A 27,677-nucleotide genomic window follows, 5' to 3' on the forward strand; every position below is an offset into this window, starting at 1 on the left:
GCCAGCCCCAAAAACATGTTCTGCTTTGTAGTAACTATCTTAATTGACTGATTGCTAAGGGCCCTTCATGCTCTGAACTATGTGGATAAGAATCAAAAACTCTGTTCTAGAAGATATTTTTAAGAATAATTCTCTTTGGCTTTTTTGGCTAATTCTCATTCCTTAAAATTCAGCAAATGAGATGGAATTCAATTACTCTCAGATTGCCATTTTGGAATTTTTGTTGACATTTTGAGCTGTTGCTTCATGTAATTTCCTGCCAAATTCCAAATCCATGTTTTTTGTTGGTTTTTTTTTTTTTTTTTTTTTTGACATATTAAACTATCCAGTTTCTCAAGGGTGCAGGCAGAGAATCTTTCTGAGTTTCCTGGGCTCCAAGTAGCTCCTGTTTTGTCTCTTGAATGAGCACAATATTCCCCTTGACTCTACAAGTTCCCCTTTGACGTCCTCATTTAGTTCTTTCAGATGTCCTATTTGGCAACTTCTCAGCATTTTGGTCCTAGGTACATATACCTGTGGAAGAGGAGAAGGTAAAAGAGTCTTCACAGCTCATGGCAGGCCAAGTTCTTTCTGAGAACTGGGCATCTGATCGATGAGAGCTGCTTAAGAATCCAGTGACATACAGAGTAGATGATTGTGTGGGGTGTGTATGACAGCAGAAAGAGGCAGGTGGTTTTGGAACACTTAAGCAATTTGTAATACGTGTGTCAACAGCATTTTCCCCCAGTTCCTAATTAGCTAATCAGTTTGAGATAATACCATGACTCTTCTTTTCTCGCAGCTTGGCAATAGGGGTAAATCTCTCCCCTTTTTCTCACTGCCTTTCTGACTGAGAGCTTCTCTGAACGCTGCACTGTGCACTTTTCTGTGATTCTGTGGAACCCCACACTGCCTAGCGGAGCATACAGGGGGTGATCTGAACACAGACAGCAATGGAATTGCTTCCCTCTGGGCATGCAGGCCAAAGGTGCCAGTTTGGGGACAGAGAAGAGTCTGTCAGTACAAAACAGCCACTGAGCTGCCAAGCTGTCAAGGAGTTGAGAATGGGATGCTGAGAGTGTGCCTAGTCCTCAGCAAGACCAGCACCTGTCTCTTCTCAGGCATCTAAACAAACTCATTATTAAGTGCATATTTTAAGCCTGAGTACAGGTAGACTTTATATATTTAAGTGTTTTTCTGATCTAAGCATGCAAGTGGAACAGACTCATGGCATTGTCATAAATAACAGGCATAAACTGGCGTTCATGCAAGTTAAGGCTTTAATAGAGTTGCAGGAATCAAGCAATGTACAGGCCTGGGTGCGTGGAGAGACTCTGCTCTACCCTAAGGCACACCCTTTGCCTTCAGTTTTCTCTTTTTATACCCTATTCTATTACATATTCATCACTAATTCTAAGAAAAGGTTGGGTTTTCCTTATCAGTTTTTAGGAATGTGAGATGTCTCTTCCACACGTCTCCTTTTATCTGGTGGTCCCTCTGGTAGTCTTTGATGAAGTAAGGGGTCTTGCTTAAGTGTTGTCCCCATGAACTTCAAATTCCTTTTTGTTCTTCTGTTTGCTCATGCAGAAAGGTGGCACAAGGAGGAATGCATTTCCATTCAAATCCCCCTTCCCTTTGCTTATGCAAAAGGCTGTCTCTTCCACATGCCTTCCTCCTTTGCCAATCTTTACTTATTACTCTTATCTTAAGCCTATTGCATGCCTTTGATGGTGGTGCAAGCAGGAATGCAGTTTTATTCAGAATCCCTCTTCCTCCCTGTCTGTGACCCCTTGCCACGAATTGATCGGATCAAACATATATTTCTCACAGCATCAAGAACCACAGCAAGCATTCTAGTACACAGACTTTTGACTGGAATCGATGATCTCTGGGGGTCCCTTCCAACCTCAAAGGTTCTGTGATTCTGTAAGGTTCTGTGTGAGTGAGCAATTAATTAAAGCCACACAATGTGCCAATCAGGTGCGGTGAAGTGATGCCAAACTTCTGCCCATTGCATAGAGTATATTACAGAATATGGTGTGCTTTGTGATAAGTGCCATGGTTTAGTTGATTAGATGGTATTGGGTAATAGGTTGGACTTGATGATCTCAAAGGTCTTTTCCTATGTGGTTAGTTCTGTGATTCCGTGAAATGAAGTTGTGTGTCTTCCTAAATTTCCCTGTTACAAGTGGTCACAGTTTCTTTCCAGCATGCACAAAAGTATGTTCACTTTAGGCTTCTCCTTCCCCCAAACCCTCAGTTGGCCACAGGGAACCGGAGATTTCACAGAAGGTCAAATGACAGAAAGTCATTTTCTAGCTGTGGTTGAAGAGATTCAATAAGTGCAATGAATTGAGTTTTGGTAGCCTGCCGTTCTCTGCCTTCGTAGTTAAGCAACAATGTGAACCTGCTTTCGTTAACTATCTTCATGTGCAAATACCTTTTGTGGTTCCTTTCCAGCTTGGCCTCCCTTTTATACCCACAGACTTCCTGTGCAGCTAGTTCGTGCCTGAAGGTCTATCACAGGGAATGCACTGGAATGTAGTCCTTTATGTTGAGATGACAGGGTATTTTGAAAGTCTTGTGGAAAAAGTTCATAATTTAAAAAAATTGAGCAACTAATATTAAACACTCTGAACGTCAGTGAGAGATCTTAAACTTAATTGCCTTCAAGTACTGTTTTTCCTCGGGAGGTTTTCCTTTTACTCCATCTTCCTTTTGCTTTCTGTCTGAAAGGTTGGAGCAGATTCCTTCTTTTTTTTTTCAACCAGAATATTTTTATCTCCTAAAGCTTTCATTTCCTTAACTTTACTTCTCTATCAGACTTGCTTCCCTGCTTTTCATTTCATTATTCATTTCAGTCAATGTTCATTTGCTATTCTCTTATAGTATTGAGTGGAGAATTGATCTGAGAAGGAAAAATCATTTCATTTGGAGTATTTCTCCATAATGCAATCTAATATATAATGTTAAAAACTACAAATTAAAGGATTATTAAATGTTTTATTTCTGAAGTGATTAAGAGCTGGTGAGGAAGTACATTATTTAAGTATGAGCTTTTGTCACCACTGTTATGTGAAAGTTAGGAGAAGTCCAGTCCAAACTGAAAGATTCCTATTATGACTTTGTGGTGGTTTGGGTGCTACCTGCCCCCCCACACTTTAGAAGGTACCCAGACTAGACTCAGCCGGTTCTGGGAATATAAATGAAGCTATTTATTTACAGCTAGCACAATATACAAGCAGATATTTACAGTATATACAGTTATAGACAGAAATATACAAGGTAAAAGTAATACAGAAGCACAACTCCCCTCCCAGAAACCTGAGTCCCCAGGAGGGGCTCTCAACCACCCCTGCACCTTCCCCCTGCCCCTCTCAACCTTACCCCAGTCCTCAGGAAGAAAAGAGGTTCAGCCAAGAGGTTAAGAAGGAAAGTTAGTGGCAGATGAGGTTAGGGAGATGTAGCTCAGCCAGAGCCCAGACCGAGAGTGAAGACAAAATGGCCAAAGTGTTATCTAATGTTTACATTCTTCTTCAGCGAGACTCTGAGGGAAGGAGACATCACCATTGTTTTCCTTTCACAGCCAATTATCTAGTTTTTCTCACCGAAACATTCTAGCCTGCTTCAAACTAGCACAGACTTTTTGTAGCAGATGATGCAGTAATTAATTTTAGTAACAGAATGATAGGTATTGGATACTGGAGTGCTGATGCAAAATGTACTCCCGGGTGTGGTCATAAGTGATGCACTAGGAAAAATAAAATCAAAATAATATGTCATTTTAAATAATAATTTTCTTTATGTTTAAAGAAGGATTGGAACCGAAACACCAGCCTCCATCTCCCACAAAGAGCAAAGCAGAGCAGCCTGAGGACCTGCAAGATGATGCTGAAGGTAGGCAATCTGACAGCTTTTCAGAGCTATTAATCAGTTTTGCAGTCTGGGGAGAAAGTTCTACTCTGAATTCTTGGGAAAGCACTGGAAATTTTTGATTTAAGAATGTCATTTGCACACACCTGGAAAATTCCTTTTGGCCTCAACCATAAGACTGTAATTCTTCTGGAGTGTATTTCATCTCAAGGTAGGTTCAGAATTACAGATGCCATTTTGACGTGATGGGCTGCTGATTGTTGCTGATATATAATGAGAAACCTTTGCTGCTTTCTCTCTAAGCTCTTTGGGCTTTATGTGATCAATAATAGAGAATACAAAGTGTATTGTGCAGGGCTGATTAAGTTGGTCAGGTAAATTGGCTATCTGCTGCAAAATGCAGAGCAATAAAATCCTTACTTTCCTTTTGTACAAGGAATTTTAGCTGTATCCTTCTTTCCAGTTATGGTGTCTATGCTGTATTACAGACATATTCTGTGATCAGAAGTCACAAGTGCTTGCAAGTCTGCCTATTGTGTTATTCCTGTGGACTTGGGGCTTTGCAGGGCAGCTTGTTGAAGTGTATGGAAGTAGGTGTGGTCTAGGTTGCTCTAAAATTGGGTGAGAGTATCTGTTCTTAATCTGTAAGTCATTGGAAGAGTCGTTAAAGGATATTAACATCAAAGACTTATTTTCAGAGGGCAGAGTTTCCTGTGGTTCTCCTGTATTTGGAAGAGCAAAATGCCCCAATGGTGGAGAATTTCTCTTATGTGAAACAGTTAAAAGGATGAACCTCAATCTTTAAGCCATGGCAGTTCGTTATCGTGGAACCTAATGTTCTTCACATGACACATCTCATTCTGCACCTCAACCAGTGGCTCCATGGTCTTCATCATTTTGACCTAGCGCTGTGCATTCAGCTCCTAAAATGTTCAGACTGGGGTATAGTGTGAGTCATAAAGAGCAGAAAAATGTTAACATCTATCACTTTAAGTAACTGCTAGTAACATCCTGTCACTAACATTTTGACTGGTTGTTAATGGCAAGTACTTAAAGCAATAGCTGTCATCGCCTGGAAGGTGTTGGGGAACCCAAGAAATCTCATCCTGACTGGTTGTCTTTTCTTTCATGCTGCACTAAACCCAGCTGAAATTAAAATACCAATTTAACGTTTGGATTAGAGAATTCAGTGATGACAAACCACATGTCAGTTGGTATGCAGGCTAAACAGCATGTGGGATCACAGTGTCATTATCCATATTCCTAAACAGGCAAAACAATAATAGGTTTTATGGCATATTTTTATATGGAGTGTGACTAAAAGCTTTCATTGTATCAATGTCTTAAGAGGGAAAAAAAAGGAGAGAAAGTGTTATAAAACTGTAAGTTTTTCCTTCCGTTGGAGCAATAACTGATCACAGAATCACAGGTTGGAAAAGACCTTCGAGATCATTGAGTCCAACCTATCACCTGACACCTTCTAATTATCTAAACCATGGCACTAAGTGCCTCATCGAGTCTCTTTTCAAACACCTCGAGGGACAGTGACAACCACTACCTCCCTGGGCAGCCCATTCCAATGCCAGTCACTCTTTCTGCAAAGTTTCTTCCTTATGTCCAGCCTAAACCTGCCCTGGTGCAGCTTGGGACTGTGTCCCCTCCTTCTGTCATTGGTTGTGTGAGAGACCAACCCCCCACCTGCCTACAGCCTCCCTTCAGGTAGTTGTAGAGAGCATCCTCTTCTCTACTACGTGTCTCTGTGGCTTGCTAGACACAGTTTCTTCGTTTACTGTGCCTGTCAATGCTTCCTGGTGACCTACAGTTCACTTTGTGGAGCATAAACAAAGGAGTTAGAAGGCTGAGGTAAACGGTCTGGCAATACATTGCCTGGAGCTGTAAAATGCCTGAATTCCTTGGGTTGGATGCCACACAGTAGATTTTGCTGATGCAGAATTGAGGCCTGTAACACATAATCACTGCTGCAGAATTTAATCTAGCCAGTGTTGGAGCCTGCATCTCCCTAGGCAGGAATCAGCCCTGTAAAGTTTAGGACTGTCTAAATTTAGATTTGAGGATTGTTGTTGTGATGTGAGGGGAGGAGGCTGGGGTTTAGAAAGAAGGATAATTGAAGTGTTTGCTGAAGGGGGCTGGGGAAGAAACCTGGCTCTGATTTCTGTGGCATTACCTGAGCCTCTGTTCTGAGGAGGAATCAAGCAGTTAGGCTCCAGACACTGAATTCCTCTAAAGCTGCTGAGTGGCTGGAGTCTAATGCAACACACCTGTGAGCCACTGCCGTTTGAGAAAATGGGATTTGCACACATTTGTCTGAGAATGGGATTTAGCTTCTGCTGGTGTGATTATTAGCTGTTGGGTTTGACTAATTAAACTTTTCATGTGGAGCCTTGAAGATTATGAAAACTGTGCCGTGAACCAGAACTACATGTCTGAGTGGTTTTATTTAGGTTGGCGTTTGTCCCCACTTCCTAAGTGCTGCCTTTTGTCTTTTTGAAAGAACTCCTGACTAGCTAGGACAGGTAAACAGTAGCAAATAAAACACAGGAAAGCCAAACTCTCTCTGAGGTCAACTTTGTTGAATTTCCTTGATGATAAAACTGAATTGCCTTGTATTCAGCATGTTTTAACTTTGGGGTGCCTAAACTATCCCCAGTTTAGAAACCCACAAAGAAAAAAATACCAACCAAAAAAAAAAAACCACCACCCCCCCAAAAAAAAAACAAACCAGCAAACAAACAAAGTCCCAACCCTTACAGAATCACAGAATTGTCAGGGTTGGAAGGCACCTCAAGGATCCTCCAGTTCTGGCCTCTCCTGCCATGGGCAGTGACATCTCACACTAGATCAGGTTGCTCAGAGCTTCATCCTACCTGCCCTTGAAAACTTCCAGAGATGAGGCTTCCACCACCTCCCTGAGCAACCTGATCCGGTGTCTCACGACCCTCATGGTGAAGAACTTCCTGATGTCTAATCTACAGCTACCCTTCTCTAGCTTGGATCTGTTCCCCCTAGTCCTATCACTACCTGACACCCTAAAAAGTCCCTCACCAGCTTTCTTTTAGGTCCCCTTTCAGATATTGGAAGGCCACAGTAAGGTCTCCTTGGAGCCTTCTCTTCTTCCAACTGAACAATTCCAACTCTCTCAGCCTGTCATTGTAGGAGAGGTGCTCCAGCCCTCTGATCATACTCCTTTTAGCAATAAAAGGAAGCCAAAAGATGATTACATTTAACAGGAGAAATTATTTTCCCCTTGGTAACGTGACTAGAGATAAAATACTTAACAACTATACACCGAGGCACAGGAAGAACCAAATACTTTTCAATCTACTTAGGCAGCTGTCAGTATTCTTTCAGACTGAAGATGGGAATACAACTTGCTGGTTTAACAGCCTCACGCGTGCTCTTGTGGAAGTCTGTAAAGACTATTCCTCTGAGCTGAGTAATATTTCTGCTGCCATATTTTTCTGCAGCACACCAAGCAGATTCACTGGGTAGAGCTAATGGAGCAATATCTTTTCAGTGCATGCAGAGACATCAACAGAAGATCAGGGAAAGTAGTCTCCTTCGTTATTACCCTCTCTGCAATCAGGGAAAGTCGAGTAAGCGTCTGTATGCAAGGAGCTTGTTTTGCACTAAGCTAAAATAAACACTTGACATGCTAATGAAAGCAATTTTATACCAAACCTCTAAAGTATTAATGGTGTCTGTTATTATGCTATTAGATATATTGTTCTCTGCCTTCAGACCATTGATAGGGGAAAGCAAGTGTGAACTGCATAGCAGATTCCCCTGTCAACAGTTATATTCAGCAGTTTTTCATTGTAGCACAGGTTATTATCTGGGGATAGACTGGATACACGGAGAAACATTCTTTAGTCCCAGGTTCCTTGCAGTATTTCAGGTTTGACATGTGTAAACATGCAGTGCAATTTTCTCCTTCTCCCCCTGCCCCTTTTCTAGGTCCTGGGAGAGCAAAATCTGACAGTGATAATTTTGCCATTTGCCTCAGTAGGGTGCACTCAGTGATTGATTGTAAAGTCTCAGGTGAGACAAATATGTTTGGCACCAAATAAAACTTCAGTAGTTTCATAATACCACCCTAAAGCAATTACATAAAATGGTGATAATTGTCACAGCATAGCAGCCACCAGTTAGCACAAATGCCACAGCTCACCTGTTCTCATCCTACTGGTTGTCACTGAGCAAAAGCAAAGAGTTTTACAAGTCACAGAAATCACAGAAACATTCAAGTTGGAAAAGCCGCCCAGGATCACTGAGTCCAACCCATATCCCTACTCTACAAGGTTCACCCTAAACCATATCCCCAGGCACCACATCCAAACAACTGTTAAACACATCCAGCTTGCTGATTCAACCATCATTCTGGGCAGCTCATTTCAATGCCTGATCAATCTTGTTGGAAATAAAGAATTCCTAATATCTAGTCTAAATCTCTCCACTTGCAACTTAAGGCCATTCCCTCTTGTTCTTTCACTATTTACCTGTGAGAAGAGACCAGCACCAAGCCCTCCACAATGTTCTTGCAGGTAGCTGTAGACAGCAATGAGGTCTCCCCTCAGCCTCCTCTTTTTCAAACTTCAGAGCCCCAGCTCCTTCAGTCACTCTTCATAAGACTTATTCCCCAGCTTCATTGCCCTTCTCTGCAGAAAGTCTTAACAATACAAAAATGTAAAGTGTGCCTTATTTCCATTAGCTGTCGTCTCGAGTGTCCTCCTGTATTTACTGAACTGTGAAGTGTGTGCAGTAGATTTTTTGATACTAGGAGGAGCAAAACTGCTTGCCCTTTCCTTCCTTGCAGGATTTCTCAGACACAAAATGGAGCTTGCCCAAAAGCTGCCCCACTCGCTTCCACCGTGGTCTGCAGGTGATCAGTATTGCATGAAAGGCAACTAATATATCTAATAAGAGCAGCACAAATGCCTAATCTCTATGAGAAAGGTACTCAATCTGTGCAGCAGAAGTAATTCCTGTGCCTATCAAGTTCAAGATCCTCTTTTCCCTTTGTAGAGGAATGAGAAGGCAGAACTGGAGGTTGTGTTGCTCCAGCTTTTCTCATAAGCTTCCAGAATGAACAAACAGGTTCTTCCTGATAGATTGACAGGTTGTTGGTCTCACCCAATCACCTTAGCTCGGTATATGTCTGAGGAGCTGGTCTGTTGGAATTGCTCATCTAGGATGAACTTTGTCTGCTTTCTGTTCACTTGGTGGGAAGAAGAGCAGTTTGATGAATAAGCCCAGCCAGGAGGGTCAAAATGAACACAAATCACCTTTAAGATAGGTGGTAGAGTTGGTTCCTTTGGCTGATGAGGTCACTGCATTATCAACCCCTTGGATTTCAGGGACAACATCAAATACCTGAGATGTTGCTCAGCAGTGTCAGGAGTCTAATGTTCGCCACGAGGTTCCTGCCCTGCTCTGTCCATGAGAGATGTCAATCTAGTGACAGGAGTCTCCAGTAAAAGTGAGGTGAAATGAGTTGCATTTTATTTTGACAACTTATTGCCTCAGCAGGTCACAGCAATTAGGTAGGATGCTCTCCAAGTGGGAGACACTCTAGCTCCTCATCCCCTCTCCCAGAAAAGCTTCTGTCCAATGACAAGTGCATAGTCTTGGGAACAGAAATTGAAACTCATTTTACAGCTTAGTCCTTTAGATGTGAGAGCAGTATAAGGCTTCCCCTTCCTGGGTCTCCTTCATGCATATGTATATCTCTCTCCCTCTATCTATATCTCATGGATTTTGCAGCTTTGCAGCTCACTCTCTGGCTTCCTAGAGAGGGATGGATATGGTGTGTGCACCCGCAAAGGGCAGCAGTGCTTGGTACTTGTCCTGCTTTCCTCCAGGGTAGGCTTAATCATCCCTGTGGCTGGGGCCATGTGCACAACTGCAGCTGTGTGTTATCATTACACAATGATGTCTGTCCTCAGGGCTTTCTGACACTATGCAGGCCTGGTTGTCCCCCTCATTAAGGTATGTGTTAATATTAACTGTATTCAACTTCTGATTAATTTTAAAATGTTCTTCAAGTTTATAGCAAGCAATCCTGCTATCATTGAAAATTGTAGCCACATTTCTTCTTTTGCATAGCACAGGGCAGCAACAGTCTTCAGTAAATTTCTGCTCCTCTTGTAGTCTACTAAAAATGAAAATCTAGACACATGATTATACTTCAAAAATGCACATTCTCTTATTCAGCCTCAAAAGTGCTGCTTCTTATTAAGATATCTTAGAGGTTTCTATTTTATTTTTGCCACCAAACCAAATCCTTAAGTAAAATTTTAAATGAAGATAAAGGACTACAGAAGAAATTCACTGAGAAGCAAGTGTATCAAACATGTCTGTGAAATGTTTCACCTTAATATGGATTGGTTATATTTAAAGTGATATTGAAATATCAATTTTGGTTGATAGCTTCTTTTTTTTCACTTCTGTTTTGAAGTCTGCCATCTGTTTTGACTGATTACAGCTCTCAGAATATCAGGTGATCACCTTCCACTTAGCCAGGGGAAGGACAGGATGTTATCTCAATTTTCATTTGTATTTGCTGTCTGAGCAAACCCTCCTTAGATTCTTTTCATTGTTGAGGTGGCTTCTACTGTTTCATTAAATTGCTGTGCAGTGGTACACAAAACAACTTTTTAAACACAGCTCATTTTGGCCTCCACAGGTCATGTGCAGTGATGTTGTGTTGACCAGTTGGGCTTCTGTTAGCAGCTGAACGAACGTGTCTGTAAACCAGACCAGACAAACAGTTACAAATTCCTGTTTTCACCCTAGATGATTCAGATCAGATTTTCATTCTGAGATGAGCTAAGGTACAAAATACTGAGTTGCTAAAGTGACTAATACAATGATGTCAGCAGAGAGTTATACAGGGTGACAAACCAGCGTACCTGCAGAGGCCTCATCTGTCAAGGAATTAATTTCTCATTTCTAACCATGATGTGAATCACCATAAGCCATCATGAATGTTCAGGTCCAGTGCAGAAGATAGGGCTAGTCCCTTAATGATGAAATACTGATGTAAAATAGTGCACCACTTGATCTGTGTTTTATGCTGGTTTTAACAAGTGTGATTGCCTGTGTGGTTTCTTGTCCCCTTCTTCACTTTGTCACAATGCTACACCACATGATTTTGTGACCTATATGCAAAACCATTGAAATTGGTCTCATGTTTTATTTTGACTGCAGCTTGGAAAAGAAGCTGTGCCACAGTCGTTAATGATATGCAGTTGCCTGGTCTCTTAGGCACACCAGGGAAGTATTAATGAATAATAAATGGACATTAGAACATTGATAAAATTTGTAACCATATTGTGCACTGTCACATATGGGGTCCCTTTCTTCCTCTGTCTCTTAACTGGGACTACCTGTAGAGTGAGGAGTCAGGGAGCCCTGAGCCCTAAACACTAAACTGTGTCCCTAAGTGCCAGGTCCACACACTGCTTGAAGACCCCCAGGGACGGTGACTCCACTGCCCTGGACAGACCATTCCAATGTTTGGGACCCCTGACACTCAAGAACTGTTTCCTAGCATTGGTTGGACTTGGTGGTCCAGAGGGTCTTTTCCAACCAGAATGTTTGTTTCTGTGGTAATATCCAGCTGATTGACACAGCCATCCAGCTTGGTGTCATCTGCAAACTTACTGGGGGTGCACTCTATCAATCCTCTCATCCAGGAAATGATCAGGGGTTGGAACACTTCTCCTATGGGGACAGAAAGAAGCAGCTGAGGTTGTTCAGCTTGGAGAAGGCTCTGGAGAGACCTAATAGCAGCCTTCCAGTACCTGAAAGAGGGTCTACAAAAAGGATAGAGAAAGACTGTTTACAAAGTCCTGCAGTGATAGGTCAAGAGGCAGTGACTTCAAACTAGAGCAGAGCAGGTTTAAATTGGCTGTTGGGGACAAGCTCTTTACCATGAGAGTAGTGGAACACTGGAAGAGGTTGCCTAGAGAGATGGTTGAGGTCCCATCCCTGGAGATATTGAGAGTGAGGCTCAACAGGGCTCTGGGCAGCCTGATCCAGTTGAGGATGTCTCTGCTTGCTGCAGAAGGGGGTTGGACTAGATGACCTTTGGAGGTCCCTTCCAGCCCAAAACATTATATGAGTCTAAAGTCATGCTGACAGGGCCAGGTCACCTGGTTGTCTTGTTATGTGTGGTGTGCTAGCACTCAGGATGCCTTGCTCCATAACCTTTCCTGGCACTGAGGTCAGACTGGCAGGTCGTGAACCACTGGCATGATTTCTGTCCACCTCTGTATGCTGTGCTAACAATGGTAATACCGGTGCAGCACAGCATGTGTACTTTGTGCAGTCAAATGCCAGTTGTATCTTTGTCCTCTGTACAGGCTGTGTATGATGGTCCACATTTTGATTCTGTTGGACAACTCAAGCTTCCAGGAGATGCCTACTTGCATTTGTTTTGAACCGTCACAGCTACAGATCTTCAGAAATAACAGTGATCCACATATTTGGCAAAGAAATTTTAGATGTCTCATCTATATTGCAAACTCTGAGCCATGCTACACACAAGACACAAGAATTACACTTACTGGAAAACCAGCCCAGCACAACATTCCCAGCCAGGTTACGTATGAAGTGGCTTGGGGCGAATCTGAATGCTCATGTCTTCCAAGCACTTAATTTGATGCTGTATCTGTTGTCCTCTGGTTCTCCCCTAGCCAGGAAAGATATAATGAAGCCAAGTTGCTTGCCTTGTGATCCACAGAGGAATGAGGCAAGGGGAACACACCTAGTGACTTCAGCGGGCTTTAGATTACCTTCCTATATTCCTCAGGACTTTAAATAGGTGCAATACAATAGTGTTATTTTTAACTTCTGAGGTAATCCTCAAGAGCTATTTTTCTCATTCTTTTTCCATTCTTTTCCCACACTCCTTGACAATTCCTGACAAAACGTTGGCTGAAAATGAAAACCTGTTATTTATTGGGCTGATAATTTGGCCAGGCTGGGTGCAGTGACAGCAGTGTTCAGGCCGGTGTCTGCAGTGAGGGAAGTGATTGGAGCAGCAGAGAGAGAAGTCTCATTAGACAATTACTTCAGATGACTCTCTAGTAACCCTTCTCCAAATTTACCCCAAAGGGGTTATATACAAGTAGTGATTAAAAATGACCTAAATCATAATTTAATTAAAAGAAATTAAAATGCAAACTGAAAAATGTTCTGTAACCTTGGGCTACCACCCTAATGATTCATTTTAACGTGTTTATAGTTCTGCAGTAATGGCCTTTGTGTGTATGTGCTCCTTGCTTAACGTCTGATATCGTTTTGCCACTGAAACACTCTGAAAATGGTTGCAGGCTGTGTGATCTTGAGTGTATGCATGGATATATGTGTGCTTTTTTCTCATACTGCAGGAGTTTTGCTGAAGCCAGCACGTCTACTCATGTGCAGAATGTAACAGCTGTAAGATCAATGCCTGTATTTTTAATTTTCTCTTAATTAGTTTCCCTGCTCGCCTAGAAGGGCCTTCATATCATTAGTCTGATTACAGTGGCAATATTTTTGTACTGTAAAAAAGAGAGTTCAAAACTGGCATCCTTTGTCTGCCAGATCTTGTGGGGGTTATTTGCATTTTGCCATCGAAGCGTGGTGCAGCTTGAGGAGAGATTGGCAGGGCAAACCACAGGAGAGATCTATGGTCACTGGCCACCTGGAGAACCAGAGGATGCACCCACACTTGCATGGTGAGAGCTATATGGGGAGGTAACAGGGTCAGACCTGGTGCTCAGGGATGTGGTGTGGATGTAGATATGTGTGAGTGGCAAAAAAAGCTGTGGGCCTGAGTATTTGCCCTCTGTCTCTTTTATTTCAGCTCTAGGAAAGAGGAGGTCATTTGGAGGAACCGTACTCTGTTGACACATTATGGGTGATACAAATGATGTAACTACAACTTTCTTTGTGGTGAAAATATTTTTATTGTTAATAACATCTGTATGGGAGGAATAAAGCAGACTAGCAGAGTTTCTTCCTTTAACTAAAAATACGTTGCCTGCAATTCTGTTTTGTCCTGGAAAGTGTATTCTTTTGAAGCAGTTTTTGAGACTTTAGCCCCAGTTCTAAGTAAGTAACTAGCTGCTCATGAAGAAAGGCATTGCTGAAGAGAAGTAGGTCTGTGAGCAAAATTCTGTGGCACTTGTTCAGCTCTGTAATGGGAAGAGCCAAGAGGCCAGCAGGCTATTAATATTTTTGACTTGCCCCGTTTGTTGCGAGAGCAGTTGAAGATGTGAAAAGGCATGTGCCTCCAGGCTCTCGCCGAGACAACAGTAAAAACCACACTGCTGCACTGCTGAGAATCTGTCCTCTGGACTTTCAGAGGGATCTTGTCCCAGCCCTCTCCCATCTGACTGCTGGCATATTATTTTTCCTATCATCTGCTTTGTTTTGGGGCTGCTAGTGCAGCCGGAGTATTGCTGTGCATGCTAAATACCTCTCCTTAACGTAAAGCGAGCAGACTCTCAGAGTATCTGGTTTTCCAGTTTGGTTAGAAGTGCTGCTTGCTCTACCAGCTTGCTGAGTGTGCTGATTGATCACTGTTTAGCCTGGGTTCTACCAAACATAAGTGAAGGTGTATATACCGTTGTGTGTGTGTGTGTGTGTTGGGATTTTTCTTGCTGATCTCAGAGGTAAGAGGAGGGAGCAAGTGCCTGTCAGTAAGTAGTCAGCTTGACAAGGGAAAGCAAAATATAGGGCCAGAACTAAGCATTTAAGCGTCTGCTGTGCTTATTTTCTCAGTACAGTGCCACTGTAATTCTCAAATTCCTGTTTTCTCAGCTGACTGCCATTCCAAGGAAAAGAAACAGATGTTCCCATTTGTCTTTTGATGTGGCTCAAAATCATTTACATTTGCTAGCCTAAAATGGCATGACATGTCAGTGGCCACTTTTTCTGTCTCCTTTGCTGTTCAATTACTGGTGTAATAGAAAAGCAGATACTGTGAGGACAGCTTTCACCTGAAGGAAATGCAATTGCCAGTTGCTGCAGCAGCAGAAAGAAAAGGATGGCAGACACTGTAGAGGCCATCCAGTGGAAAAGACATTTTTGTTATTAATAATGTCATGGGGAGGACTCAGGGGAAGTGCACTAGGTCTGGCTCTTCTGCCTGGAAAAAAAGGAGAGCCAGGGTGAATAGAAATATGGTGAAAAATCAACTCTCTACTCTTGTAAAATGTATCTCCAGCTCTTTGCCTTGAGCTTGTGCTGCTTAAAGCCTTTCCGTTAGCTCTCTGTGCAGCTCCAATGCAGAGCAATAATTACAGAAAGATTCTTCATCAGTAGAAGACACTCAGAGCCTCATTAGAAGGATTTTTAAAAGCTGACGAAAACTGTTTGTCAGATACTTTGGGAGTAGTCCTTTCTCCCCTCTATAGTTTGCTTTCACATCGGTGTATTCATACTCTACTTCCTTCCTTTCTCCTGAAAGGAGGAGATTCTCTGGGCCAAGCAGAGCTTAACCCTTCCTTCTGCAAGTCATTTACACGAGGATCATTTTTTCAGCATTTCCTTTACTCTAATTCTGTCAAAGTGACTTGGCAGGCACAACACGTACCTTCAATATGCTGATTGAGATTAATTTTCATGTCACGATCCAGTCAGTCTGTTGGCCTGGGTCAGAGTACAAGAGGTGAAGCTTCTGCTTCAAGTCTTTTACATTTTCTTTCTAAAGGAACAAAATGAAGTGTTAGAATGGAAAACATGTTGAGAATCCAATATATAGTGCTGTAATTATTGTTCTATTATGCCAATTATAAACACTGAACATGCAGTGAAATAATGGACTTAGAGGTGACAAAACATGCTGATGAATATGTGCCTTATCTCATAATCTGATGAACCTGATGATCATTTAAACTTCCTTTTGTAGCTGAAGTTTGCCCCTGAGTAAGTGGCTTTAATGAGAGATGTAGTCCCTCTGCAATAAACATTAATGAATCCTTGAAAGGCCTGGTTTTAGCCAAAGAACTCAGGGTTATGGCCGTGCTCATTATAACGGATGTCGAAATGAATATAGTCTGGAAATGGAGTAAAATGTTGTGAATGTAGTGAGGCAATTGCTGCAATGATTTCAGTGGTGCATTGGCAGTTACTGTTTAAGCCTGACCTGCTTTTTTTAATGTAAAGTCCTTCCATGCAAAGCCAGACATGTTGCACTTGGCTACAGTGAAATCCTTTCTGCTCTGGCACTCTAGCGGTGCAGTATCCTCTTTGGGTCTGGCCTGATGGTAAAGATTTTTGAAGCCTCACTGCAGCCTGGTGTTACAGGGTTGGTTTGAATGTCTTCTTGCTTTTCACAGCTTCAAAGCCGGGTGGCTTTCCCTTTGAAATGCATCCTGGTGATGCGACGAGTCTTTTCCCCCATGTTTGTTAATTGTGTGCTGCAAGTCCCAAGTCCCTGTTTTTAAAACAGAACGGGGAGGGAGAGAGAAAAGTTTACTCTCTAGTACAGCTAGCTGCCTGTTTTGCATGCAGTTCTTCTACAGAGCATGGATGGACAGAACACCGGTTTTGAAAAAGGCACTGTTTCATTTCAGGTTGAGGAGGGGGAAAAAACCCACCTGGTGTTATCAAGCCATTTTGATCACCCATGCAGTGCAGTTTTTCACAGGTTAGAGCTCACAGTTGTGAGATGCTAAGAAATTACTATAGCTCATCATCCATTAAGGGTGGTTACAGAATTGTTACTGAGGCGGCAAGAGGGCCATGTTCCTAGGGATGGCCATCTGACGCTCCCTTGCTACCTCTTGGCTCTCAGGTGGAGTGTCAAACTCCTGCTCCATCTCCTTTTCTCCCGAGAGCAGCTCTCTGCAGGGTCAGCCTGGAAATACTTCTCCACTAGTCCCATCTGCTGGATGCCAGGATGTATTGCCTGCTGGAAAAGGAGAGAGAGTCGTTCTTCAGCCTTTAAATATTAGCAGAGTGCAGCGTGCCATTAGATATACATGTGCTTCTGAAAAACACACGCCTTCCCTGCTTTGCTTCCAGCCACCTCACTGCATTTGGGCTACTGCTGTTCTCTTCAACGGGCTCCACGTGTTGTGTGAAAGCAAGGAGCTTGCGTGAGGAACTTTTAACTGTGATGCTTCAGAGAGGCTGCAATCAAAAAAACCCCAGGAGCCAGAAAAGATCACAGGGGGGGGGAAAAAAGTGTGTCATTACCAAGCCATTTACTGGCCCAGGAATTACCTTCCTTTCTTCCTGTGTATATGTTCAGCAGCCAGGTTTTCAAATCCCTCATTAAGGCTGGTACTCAGCTGTTCTCACCATCTATCTCACCATGCTGGGGAAAAAAAGGGAATGTAGCCATCACATCTGATCCAGCATGCTGCACGGCAGCCTCTAATATTATCATGAAGCTAAAAGAAATCATTGAAAATACAGACTTCCTGATACCTTTCTAATCAGGCCAAGCAAAGGTTAAGAGAGCTTGATCTCATGTCCATAGACATTCCCCAGGGTATTACTTTTCTCAGTGGTAATTCACTGTTTGGTACCTGATTTCTGAAGAGAGCTGGAGGGGGAAAAATGGCTAACAAATGTGAAAGCAAAGTAGTGGATAAAATTGGGAATGAATGTGAATGTAACAAGGGGGGGAAAAGCTCAATCCCAGCAATTTTACTTTGGCTTGTTTTGCTCTCTTCATTGCAGTCATTCGTGATGCATTTTTTACATTTCACACAAAGTGGCATTGTGCCTTTTGCTGTAAAACAGAGTTAAAGCAATTTCCTCCTCCTATTCTTACCTTCCATGGGTTCTGCAAGTCAGAAATTCAGCTACTTCTAAGATCCTGCAGAAATGTTATTTGAGGAAAAAAATCCTAGTAAAAAAAAACCTGGATAAAATACTCAGATCAAACAACAATTTGACCTATTGCAGACAGTGTTTTGGGGAAACATACCTTTATTTGTACACAGATATTTCCAGAGTGCCTATTGAGATAAAACCTTTAATCTAAACCCGCCTTCCTCAGCTGGAGATGTGATGATACGAGTGGCTTAAATGTTATTGGCTATGTTTGCAGGTTTTTGCAGTTTGTATCTCCTCCCTTCTGTCACAGCACCTTGCTGTAAATTAGCACTTTGTGCTGAATTGGTTACAATTAATATTGCTGCTGCTGTTACCAATAAAAAAGATATAAATCATTTTTATGTGTTTTCCTCAACAGGTAGTAATGAAACTGAGGAGAAGCAAAACACCGAAGAACCCAAGGCCCAGAGCCAAGAAGCAGGTTTGTTCCAAGCTCCTTAAAGGACTTTCTTAGGTGAACAATGCTACTGATGAGAAACATTTGGACATTTTCACCAGATGAGCTCAGGTCTTGAGCAGTTCTCCCATTAGAGACTGAGCTCCATTCACTGTGAATGAATGTATCACAGAGCAGGAATTCTGACTTCCCCCTCTAATTCACCAGCTCTGTCTTCTCCCTTTAAGGTGAGCTACCTGTAGCTAACTAGAAAGAAGTAAGTTTTCCCCCATTCACATAGAACAGAAGTGGGGGGAGGGGGAGTGAAATTTGGAGAAGGAGGAAGCAGGCTTCCTTTAATGAAAATTGTACTTCTGAGGATTTTTAGAGGGTATTTTCAAGTTCTAATAAATTGTCTACACTAGTCTCAGGGGTTATGAGGATTTAAATCCACATGGAAAGATACCGCAAATGAAAGTCAGAGTTCACAAGCAGTGGGTTTTGCAGATGGCACACTTATAGGTTACAGTAAGTGCAGTATTTTAAACTGAAATCTCAGCTTCTGTTCACAGTAGATTTTTCTGGTTTTGTTTTTGGTTTTGTTTTTTTTTTCCTGTTTACAGTTGTGTTTTTCATCCTACCCAACTGTGTTCAATGCAAAAGACAACTCGAATGGCTCAGTTATCAATAGAGCTGAAGTGCCAATCAAAATCCCCTTTCTTAAGGATTTCTTACAGTCCAGTATTACATGTAACACGTTGCTTTTCTTGTTTGGTTGGTTGGTTTGGTTTATTTTTTCCCCATTGCAGTGCAGAATGATACCTACACATGCTTAATTCAGCCAGCGTGAGAGCACTTTTCTTCTGAACTTTTCATTGGGTGTTGTTTTTTGGGGCATTTTTATTAAGTCAGATTTAGGGATTGTTTTCAGTCTGTGGAAGATTGAGCTGAAAAGGGCAAGCCAGTAAGTGCCACAAAAGCAATACAGAAGGCCTAGATTTGTGAGTTATCTGGTTTGCTTACTGTATCGTGGCTCTTACTAGATGGAGAATTTATTTGATGAGGGGTTTTCTTCTTGTTTTATGCACTGAGCACTGTGTATGTGGAAGTGCAGCAGTTCTTCCTGCTCTCCACAGGTTGGTCTTCTGAAAGTAGGTGTTGACAACCAATGCTGTCCACAAGCTCTTGAACTCCTTCTGTATTTCATGTCCTCTTTATCACCTCTTCTTATGTTCCTCACACAGGGCAAGTAGTAGAAGGTGAAGCCATAGGCACACAGTATTGCAGGATAAGAAAGTGTTCCTATGGACCTCAGCAAACTTTGCACCTAGGCCCTTAATCCTCCCCAAGATAAGCATGCAGTGGCACTTTATGAGTGCTGGAGTGCAGCCACATGTCTCTTCCTGGGTTTTTCAACTCTATGCAGGTCATACTTTTAGCAGGAGAAAGGGACCAGGGGCTAGGGAGCAATGAGTTACTCTGTCTTAATCTGGACTCTGTTTTGGATCTCTGGCTAGCCAGTGGCATACCTTTGCTCAGACAGTAGCCTAAGAGCTAGTGCTCCTAGCTCCAACTACAGAAGTTCCTTTGAAACACAGTTAGTTGCACTGTTGTCTAGCGATACCGTGTAAGGCCACTGTGCTCACCAGCTGACTTCACTCTGGTGGGCTGTGTATTTCCCTGGCATTCTGATTTCTAAAACACTTTGATTAAATGAGATACCTTTCACTTTTCCCAAGACAGTTAAGGGGTATGTACTTCTCTAAATGATTACTTTGCTACTGGAGGTGTCTTAAATACACTGTGGTTTTCCCCAAGCCATCATTATGACTTGTTATGTTACGAGCTGTCAGAGCTGGTTTATCAGAGCCACAATGTACATTCTTTTGCTATCTCTATTGGTAGTCATGTTTTGTTACTCTCATGAAGAGTGTCAAAGAAAAGATCCAGACATTTTAAGGTCCCAGATGCAAACAATGTCATACTTCAAGAACGCGTCTTAGGTACATGCCTAAAGATAGGGCTGTGCCTACGCATAGTCCATGAATCACCTCCTTGGCCACAGGCACACAGTGTTACAGGGGGAAAAAAATTATTTGGCTTAACATTTATCACTACTGGTTCAAATACTGACAGAAACAGAGAGGTGTACAATTACCTTGAGTTAGTTACATTCAGCTGATGAGTTGCTGCTGCTTTCCCTCTGCTCGCTGTGGAGGCCAAACACGATGAGGAATTTTCAGATTGCTGCTTCTGTGCCATTTCTTGGCAGGAGGAAATTACCTGATTCTCTGAGATATGCAGTTGTATGCCTAAAATGCTTCTAATCACTATGAATGATCACTGTAAGGAGCAATCTCATCAAATATGGCATTTCTTATTTGTATTTTCTAAGCTGAAAGGCATAACCTTCATCCGAGGGTGGCAAATCACAAGCGGCACGCTTCGATATCGTGAAAGAAAATACAGGAGAAAAAATAGAGACTGTATGCTTACTGAGTCTGTTACATAAAGATCTATATATTCTCATTATACGGTACTGAAAAAGCCAGCTACAGTGTACAAAGACCAGCCTGAAATTTTTCAGCTCTCACTGTGTAGCTAAATTTTTAAAGTCTGGCCTCTAGACTACCATCAGTGAACTTCACAGTTAACATGGGGCAGGGGGTGTGCGTGTGCGAGGTGTGGAGTGGAAATCATAGGTGGCTCAGAGCTCCTGCTTCAAGCTAGTTAAAAATATTTGATGACTGTGTTAAGAAAAAAAAAAATGAATCATCAGAGGCAAGTCTTCTGAAATGAAAGGCTAGAAATTTTTGTAAAAGGCTTATAAAAGGGTTCAGAACTATAGGAATTGCCAAGAAAAAGCAACAGCGAAAGTTAAAAGTAATTATTCCATTCAGGTACCAGTTTTATCTAATAACTACAGTAATTTGACCCCTGTGCTCTATTATTAAAAAACCTGAAAGCTGCAGATTTTCAGGGGCTTGCGAAATTTCAGGCCTGATTCATGAAAGTTTCTATTTTCAGGAAAGCATCTGCATGTAATCATTCTGACTCCAGTGAGGTTTGTGGACATGATTAAAGTTAAGAATGGCTTAATTGTTTGGGTTTTTTCTCAAAATAGATGGATTAAATGAAAAAAAGGAATCTCAAAGCACATTGTAGCACCAGCCTACCCAGGGAACTGATAACTCTACCCCTCTCTATGTTAGGAGAAACTGAAATATAGACTTGGTCTATCAGTGTTGTAACATAAGTTTGCCCCTGGCTTAGGGAAGACAATCAGACTCGTAGTGGCCAGTGAATGCAATGCAAAAGGATAGGAGCCCAGTAAATCAAATTCAGGTCTGCTGCCTTCCCTCAGTAAGTCATAATACCCTTTTGCAGTAAACCAGTTCATCACTTTGCTGTTTAATGAATAACTTCTTTTTCATTTCCTTGGCTCTTCTAGAGGAGACGGAACCCTCTGCTGTAGCCAGCCTGTCGTCGTCAGAAGAAACAGAGCTGAGTGAGGGTAAAGGTACAGATTGTAAATTGTGTTTCACAGTACCTAGTCCCAAGAGGACATTTCATAAAGCCTGCTTTTCCTTTGTCTGGAAATTGCCAAGATCACTGTTCAGCAACACAGGAGTAGGTAGCCACTTGGGTTTGCATTTACAAAAGGCTTTGTATTGAAGCACTTGGCACCAACCAAGGTTTGGAGTGAGTACAGAGAAGGGCCATGAAGATGATCAGAGGGCTGAAGCACCTCTCCTATGAGGACAGGTTACAAGAGTTGGGGCTCTTCAGTCTGGAGAAGGCTTCAAGGAGACCTTGAATATCTGAATATCCAATATCTGAAGGGGGCCTACAGGAAGGCTGGGGAGGGACATTGTAATGACAGGATGAGGAGTAATGGATTTAAACTGGCAGAAGGGAGATTCAAACTAGATGTTAGGAAGAAGTTCTTTACAGTGAGGGTGGTGAAACACTGACACAGGTTGCTCAGGAAGGCTGTGGGTGCTCCCTCCCTGAGGGGTTCAAGGCCAGGTTGGATGAGGCCTTGAGTGACCTGTTCTAGTGGGAGGTGTCCCTGCCTATCATGGAGGGCTGGAACTGGATGATCTTTGAGGTGCCTTCCAACCTAAACCACTCTATAACCGTTTTGCTGGTAGGAGAGAGGCTGCCTATTCCTAAGTCACTTTCTTGGAGAGATAATGCTAAAAAAAATGTACATGACATAACAGGGATAAGCCCAAAGCTTGGGCTCACTGGGGTGACTTGCAGGCATGAAGTTAAGTGTGCACATCTGTCTCAGCAATATTAGCTCCCTATTCAGTGCTCTCCTGATGGGGAAAAAGAAAAACACAATAGCTATAAACACATCAAGAGGAGACAGGAGGAGATGAAGTCATAATTGAGAGGGAGAAAGTAATGTTTATCTTGTGCAGACTGTGCTGGGCACTCAGATCATTTAGTTTGTGATAAATATTTAAAAGTGTCACTGGGCCAAATGACAGGGAGTTTAGGAAACAAGAGAGAGAGATGATCTAATTTAAATGTTTCAAGCTGAGATTTTTCCTGCAGAGTTGTTGGTTTACAGATAGGAACCAGTGCACAGACATACTGTTTTTGATACTCTCATGATATGATGCTATTAATTGCTTCTGCTCTATGGGTTTGGGCATTTTTGTCGGGGCACATCAGGAAAAAAGCCTGGGTGATTTATAAAATGTTCGCTACTGGTAATTCAAAACAGGAGTTAATGTTATCTATAATAAATACAGTCCATCAGTGCAGCCTTCAAGAAAGACTAATTGAATATTTTAATGCATTTTCCTGAGATAACATAATTATTTACATCCATTAACTTATTTATTTTAAAAGATATAATGTTTAATTCAGCGTTGCTGTTTGTCTCTTCTCATTTTTCTAGATAAGGGTGATGGGTCTGAGATCTTGCCCTTTTTGTTCCAAAGACACATGCTGGAGAGCCCCACATACTTAGCTGATTATGAGTTCAAAGCCTTCTGCAGGTTGATTTAAGTGCTTTCTTAACTGATTGATTTGTCCTGCAGGGAAACAAACCACAAACACTTGCTGGAGCACTGGCATTTGCTTTTGTTATCTTTGCAGATACCTGTGTCCAGTTCTGGACCCCTCAATGTAAGAAAGATGTTGAGGTGCTTGAACATGTCCAGAGAAGGGCACCAAGGCTGGTGAGGGGGCTGGAGCACAGCCCTGTGAGGAGAAGCTGAGGGAGCTGAGGGTGTTTAGCCTGGAGAAGAGGAGTCTCAGGGGAGACCTCATGGCTCTATACAACTATCTGAAAGGAGGTTGTAGCCAGGTGGGGTTGGTCTCTTCTCCCTGGCAACCAGTGATAGAACGAGGGAACACAGTCTCAAGTTGTGCCAGGGCAGGTTTAGTCTGGATGTTAGGAAGAAGTTCTTCACAAAAAGAGTGATTGGCATTGGAATGGGCTGCCCAGGGAGGTGGTGGAGTCACCATCCCTGGAGGTCACAGAATCATAGGATTTTAGGTTTTGGAAGTGACCTTCATAGATCATCAAGTCCAACCTCTCTGCCAAAGCAGGACCAGAGAATCTAGCTCAGGTCGCACAGGAATGCATCCAGACAGGGCTTGAAATTCTCCAGAGAAGGAGACTGTCTGGGCAGCCTCTGCTAGTGCTCTGTGACCCTTACACAGTAAAGAAGTTCTTTTTCATATTGAGGTGGAGCTTCCTGTGCTGTAGTTTACACCCATTATACCCAACCAATCACTCATCCTTGTCCAATCAACTAGACCATGGCACTAAGTGCACCATCCAGTCTTTTCCTGAACACCTCCAGGGACAATGCCTCCACCACCTCCCTGGGCAGCCCATTCCAATGCCAATCACTCTCTCTGGCAAGAACTTCCTCCTGACATTCAGCCTAGACCTTCCCCAGCACAACTTGAGACTGTGTCCCCCTGTTCTGTTGCTGGTTGCCTGGGAAAAGAGGCTGACCCCCACCTGGCTACAGCCTCTCTTCAGGTAGTTCTAGATAGCAATGAGGTCACCCCTGAGCCTCCTCTTCTCCAGGCTAAACAGCCCCAGTTCTCTCAGCCTCTCCTCACAGGGCTGTGCTCTGCTCCGGGCCCCTCACCAGCTTTGTTGCCCTTCTCTGGACATATTAGAGCATCTCAACATCTTTCTTAAATTGAGGGGCCCAGAACTGGACACAGTACTCAAGGTGTGGCCTGACCAGTGTTGAAGACAGAGGCAGAACAACTTCCCTAGATCTACTGGCCACACTGTTCCTGATACAGGCCAGGATGCCATTGGCTCTTCTGGCCACCTGGGCACACTGCTGGCTCATCTTCAGCCTACTATCTACCAGTATCCCAAGGTCCCTTTCTGCCTGGCTGCTCTCCAGCCACTGTCTCAAGCCTGTAGTGCTGCTTGAGGTTGTTGTGGCCAAAGTGTAGAACCTTGCACTTGGCCTTATTAAATCTCATCCCATTGGCCTCTGCCCACCCATCCAGCCTGTCTAGGTCCCTCTTCAGGGCTCTCCTGCCCTCCAACAGATCAACACTTGCTCCTCGCTTGGTGTCATCTGCAAACTTACTGATGCTGGACTCAATCCCCTCGTCCAGGTCATCAATAAGGATATTAAAGAGGACTGGGCCCAGGACCAATCCCTGGGGGATACCACTAATGACAGCTGCTAACTGGATGTGGCACCATTCACCATCACTCTCTGGGCCCTACCCTCCACCAGTTCTTGACCCATTTCAGAATGAATCTGCCCAAGCCACGAGCTGCCAGCTTTGCCAGGAGCTGGTCTATGCTGGATGTTAGGAGGAAGTTCTTCACAGAGAGAGTGATTTCCCATTGGAATGGGCTGCCCAGGGAGGTGGTGGAGGCACCATCCCTGGAGGTCTTCAAGAAAAGACTGGATGAGGCACTTAGTGCCATGGTCTAGTTGACTGGCTAGGGCTGGGTGATAGGTTGGACTGGATGATCTTGGAGGTCTCTTCCAACCTGGTTGATTCTACGATTCTATGATTCTTTGTCAAAGGCTTTGCTGAAGTCCAGGTAGACTACGTCCACAGCCTTCCCCACATTCTCCAAGCAGGTAACCTGATCATAAAAGGAGATCAGGTTGGTCAGGCAGGACCTGCCCTTCCTAAACCCATGCTGTCTGCGCCTGATCCCATGGCCATCCTGTAGGTGCTTTGTAATGGCACTCAAGACAACCTGTTCCATCATCTTGCCTGGCACTGAGATTAGGCTGACAGGTCTGTAGTTTTCTGGTTCCTCCCTCCAACCCCTCTTGTGGATGGGCATCACATTGTCCAGCTTCCAGTCTTTGGGGACCTCTCCAGTGAGCCAAGACTGTTGGTAAATGATGGAGCTTGGCCATGTCATCTGCCAGCTCTCTCAGCACCCTAGGATGGATCCTGTCTGGTCCTATGGACTTGTGAGGATCCAAGTGGCTCAGCAGGTCCCTTACTGCATTCTCCTGGGTTACAGAGGGACTCTACTGGTCTCTGATTCCATCTGCTAGCTCAGGAGTCCAGTTATCCTGGAGACAACCTGTCTCGCTATTGAAGATTGAGGCAAAGAAGGTGTTAAGTATCTCTGCCTTTTCCTCATCTTTTGTTACTGTATTTCACTTTCCATCTAATAAGGACTGGAGGTTGTTCTTGCTCCTTCTTTTGCCATTAATATACTTATAGAAACATTTTCTATTCTCCTTAGCAGCAGTGGCCAGCCTAAGTTCTAAATGGGCTTTTGCCTCTCTATTTTTTTTTCCTACAAGACCTAGCAACATCCTTGTACTCTTCCTGGGACACCTCCTCTTTTTTCCAAAGGTGATACACCCACCTTTTTTATCTCTAATCCCTTCAGCAGCTCCTTGCCCATCCAGCCTGGCTGCCTCCCTGGTCGGCTCATCTTTCAGCACAATGGCACAGATGTTCCTGTGCCTTCAGGAGTTCTTTCTTGAAGTAGGTCCAACCTTCCTGGACCCCTTTGTTTTTAAGGGTTGTTTCCCAAGGAACTGTATGAGCTACTTCCTTAAATAAGCCAAAGTCTGCCCTTTGGAAGCCCAGTGTGGAGGTTCTGTTGATGCCCCTCCTGGTTTCACCGTATATTGAAAACTCTATAATTCCATGGTCACCGGACCCCAGGCAGCCTCCAACCACCACATCCCCTACCAGCCCCTCTCTATTTGTGAGCAGCAGGTCAAGCAGAGCTGCCCTCCGGTAGGCTCTTGTAACAGCTGAGGTAAGAAATTGCCCTCCATACACTCTAGGAACCTTCTAGACTGCCTGTTCTCTGCAGTGTTAAAGTTGCAGCAGATGTCTGGCAGCTTAAAGTCGCCCACAAGAGCAAGGGCAGGTGATCTTGAGACAGCCTCCAGCTGCTTAAAGAATAATAAACTAACCTCTTCTTCCCTGTTGGGTGATCTATAACAGACTCCATCCAAGGATGTCAGCCTTGTTGGCCTTCCCTCTAATTCTTACTCATAGGGACTCAACCTGATCATACTTAATCTCTACTTCCATGACATCCAGAGCATCCCTAATATACCGAGCCACTCCCCCACCCCTTCTCCCTTGCCTGTCTCTCCTGAGGAGTCTGTAGCCGTTGATTACAGCACTCCAATCATGCGAGTCATCCCACCACGTTTCTGTGATGGCAACAACGTTGTAGTTTTCCTCTTGAACCAAGACTTCCAGCTCCTCTTGTTTATTATGCATACTGTGTGTCTTAGTGTACGTGCACTTCAGCTGGGCTGCTGGATTTACCCCTATCTCTGGCCTACCATCCTCAGCCTTCTTCAGTTTATCTCTAGTGCTGTTGTGTTTAACCCACTTCCCCTTCCAGCCTAGTTTAAAGCCCTTTCAACAAGCCCTGCCAGCTCATGTGCCATGATCTTTCTCTGAGACAGATATACCTCATCTGTTGCTAGCAGACCCAGGGCCATATAAAGTTCCCCAAGATCAAAGAACCCAAAATTATGTTGTTGGCACCAGCCTCTGAGCCACTTATTAATCAGGCATGATTTCCTGTTCCTCTCAGCATTCCAACCTGTGACTAAGGGTATAGATGAAAAGATTACCTGTGGCCCCGATCCTTTAACTACTTTTCCCAGTGCCTTGAAGTCCCTTTTGATTGCTTTTAGACTTCTGACATTGATCTCATCATTTTCAACCTGTGTATCCAACAAGGGATAGTATCAGAAAGCTGCACTACAGTAGGCAGCCTTCTGGTATCACAGTATCACAGTACCATCAGGGTTGGAAGAGACCTCACAGATCATCAAGTCCAACAGACCCCAGGGAGGCAGCAGACTTCCCCATGGGGAGGAGTCTGGCAGGCATATGGGACCCTCTGTGCCTGTCAGAAGAGAATTACCAATAACAATTACCCTCCTCTTTTGGGTACAAATTCTGATGTGAGGGGATAACTGATTTACTTTAGTCAATCCCCTAGATGGTGATGCTCCTGCCTCCAAAACCACCTCAGCCTCTAGTGCCCTATATCTGCTGTGCAAGGGCAACTGAGGAGGTGAGTGGGGCTGGAAGGTGTTTCCCTTGCCCCTTCTGACAGGCACCTGTG

At 43.4% G+C, this 27,677-nt stretch overlaps 1 protein-coding gene across 7 annotated transcripts in view; it reads left to right on the forward strand.

Moving 5' to 3' along the window:
- Positions 1-27,677, forward strand: part of MACROD2 (mono-ADP ribosylhydrolase 2) — a 1,034,078-nt gene that overhangs the window by 943,963 nt on the left and 62,438 nt on the right. For 4 of the 7 annotated variants that reach the window (XR_010302823.1, XM_064146159.1, XM_064146156.1 and 1 more), the window contains 3 exons: positions 3,793-3,876; positions 18,071-18,133; positions 21,540-21,608. Coding sequence is in view for 6 of the 7 variants with exons in the window: in XM_064146159.1 (XP_064002229.1) it covers positions 3,793-3,876; positions 18,071-18,133; positions 21,540-21,608 (216 nt within the window). In the remaining variant the exon portion in view is untranslated. The remainder of the gene's footprint in view (positions 1-3,792; positions 3,877-18,070; positions 18,134-21,539; positions 21,609-27,677) is intronic. The other 3 variants (XM_064146158.1, XM_064146157.1, XM_064146160.1) reach the window with 3 other exon arrangements.

The sequence above is a fragment of the Pogoniulus pusillus genome, chromosome 7 (assembly GCF_015220805.1).
Source record: "Pogoniulus pusillus isolate bPogPus1 chromosome 7, bPogPus1.pri, whole genome shotgun sequence".
Lineage (NCBI taxonomy): Eukaryota > Metazoa > Chordata > Aves > Piciformes > Lybiidae > Pogoniulus > Pogoniulus pusillus.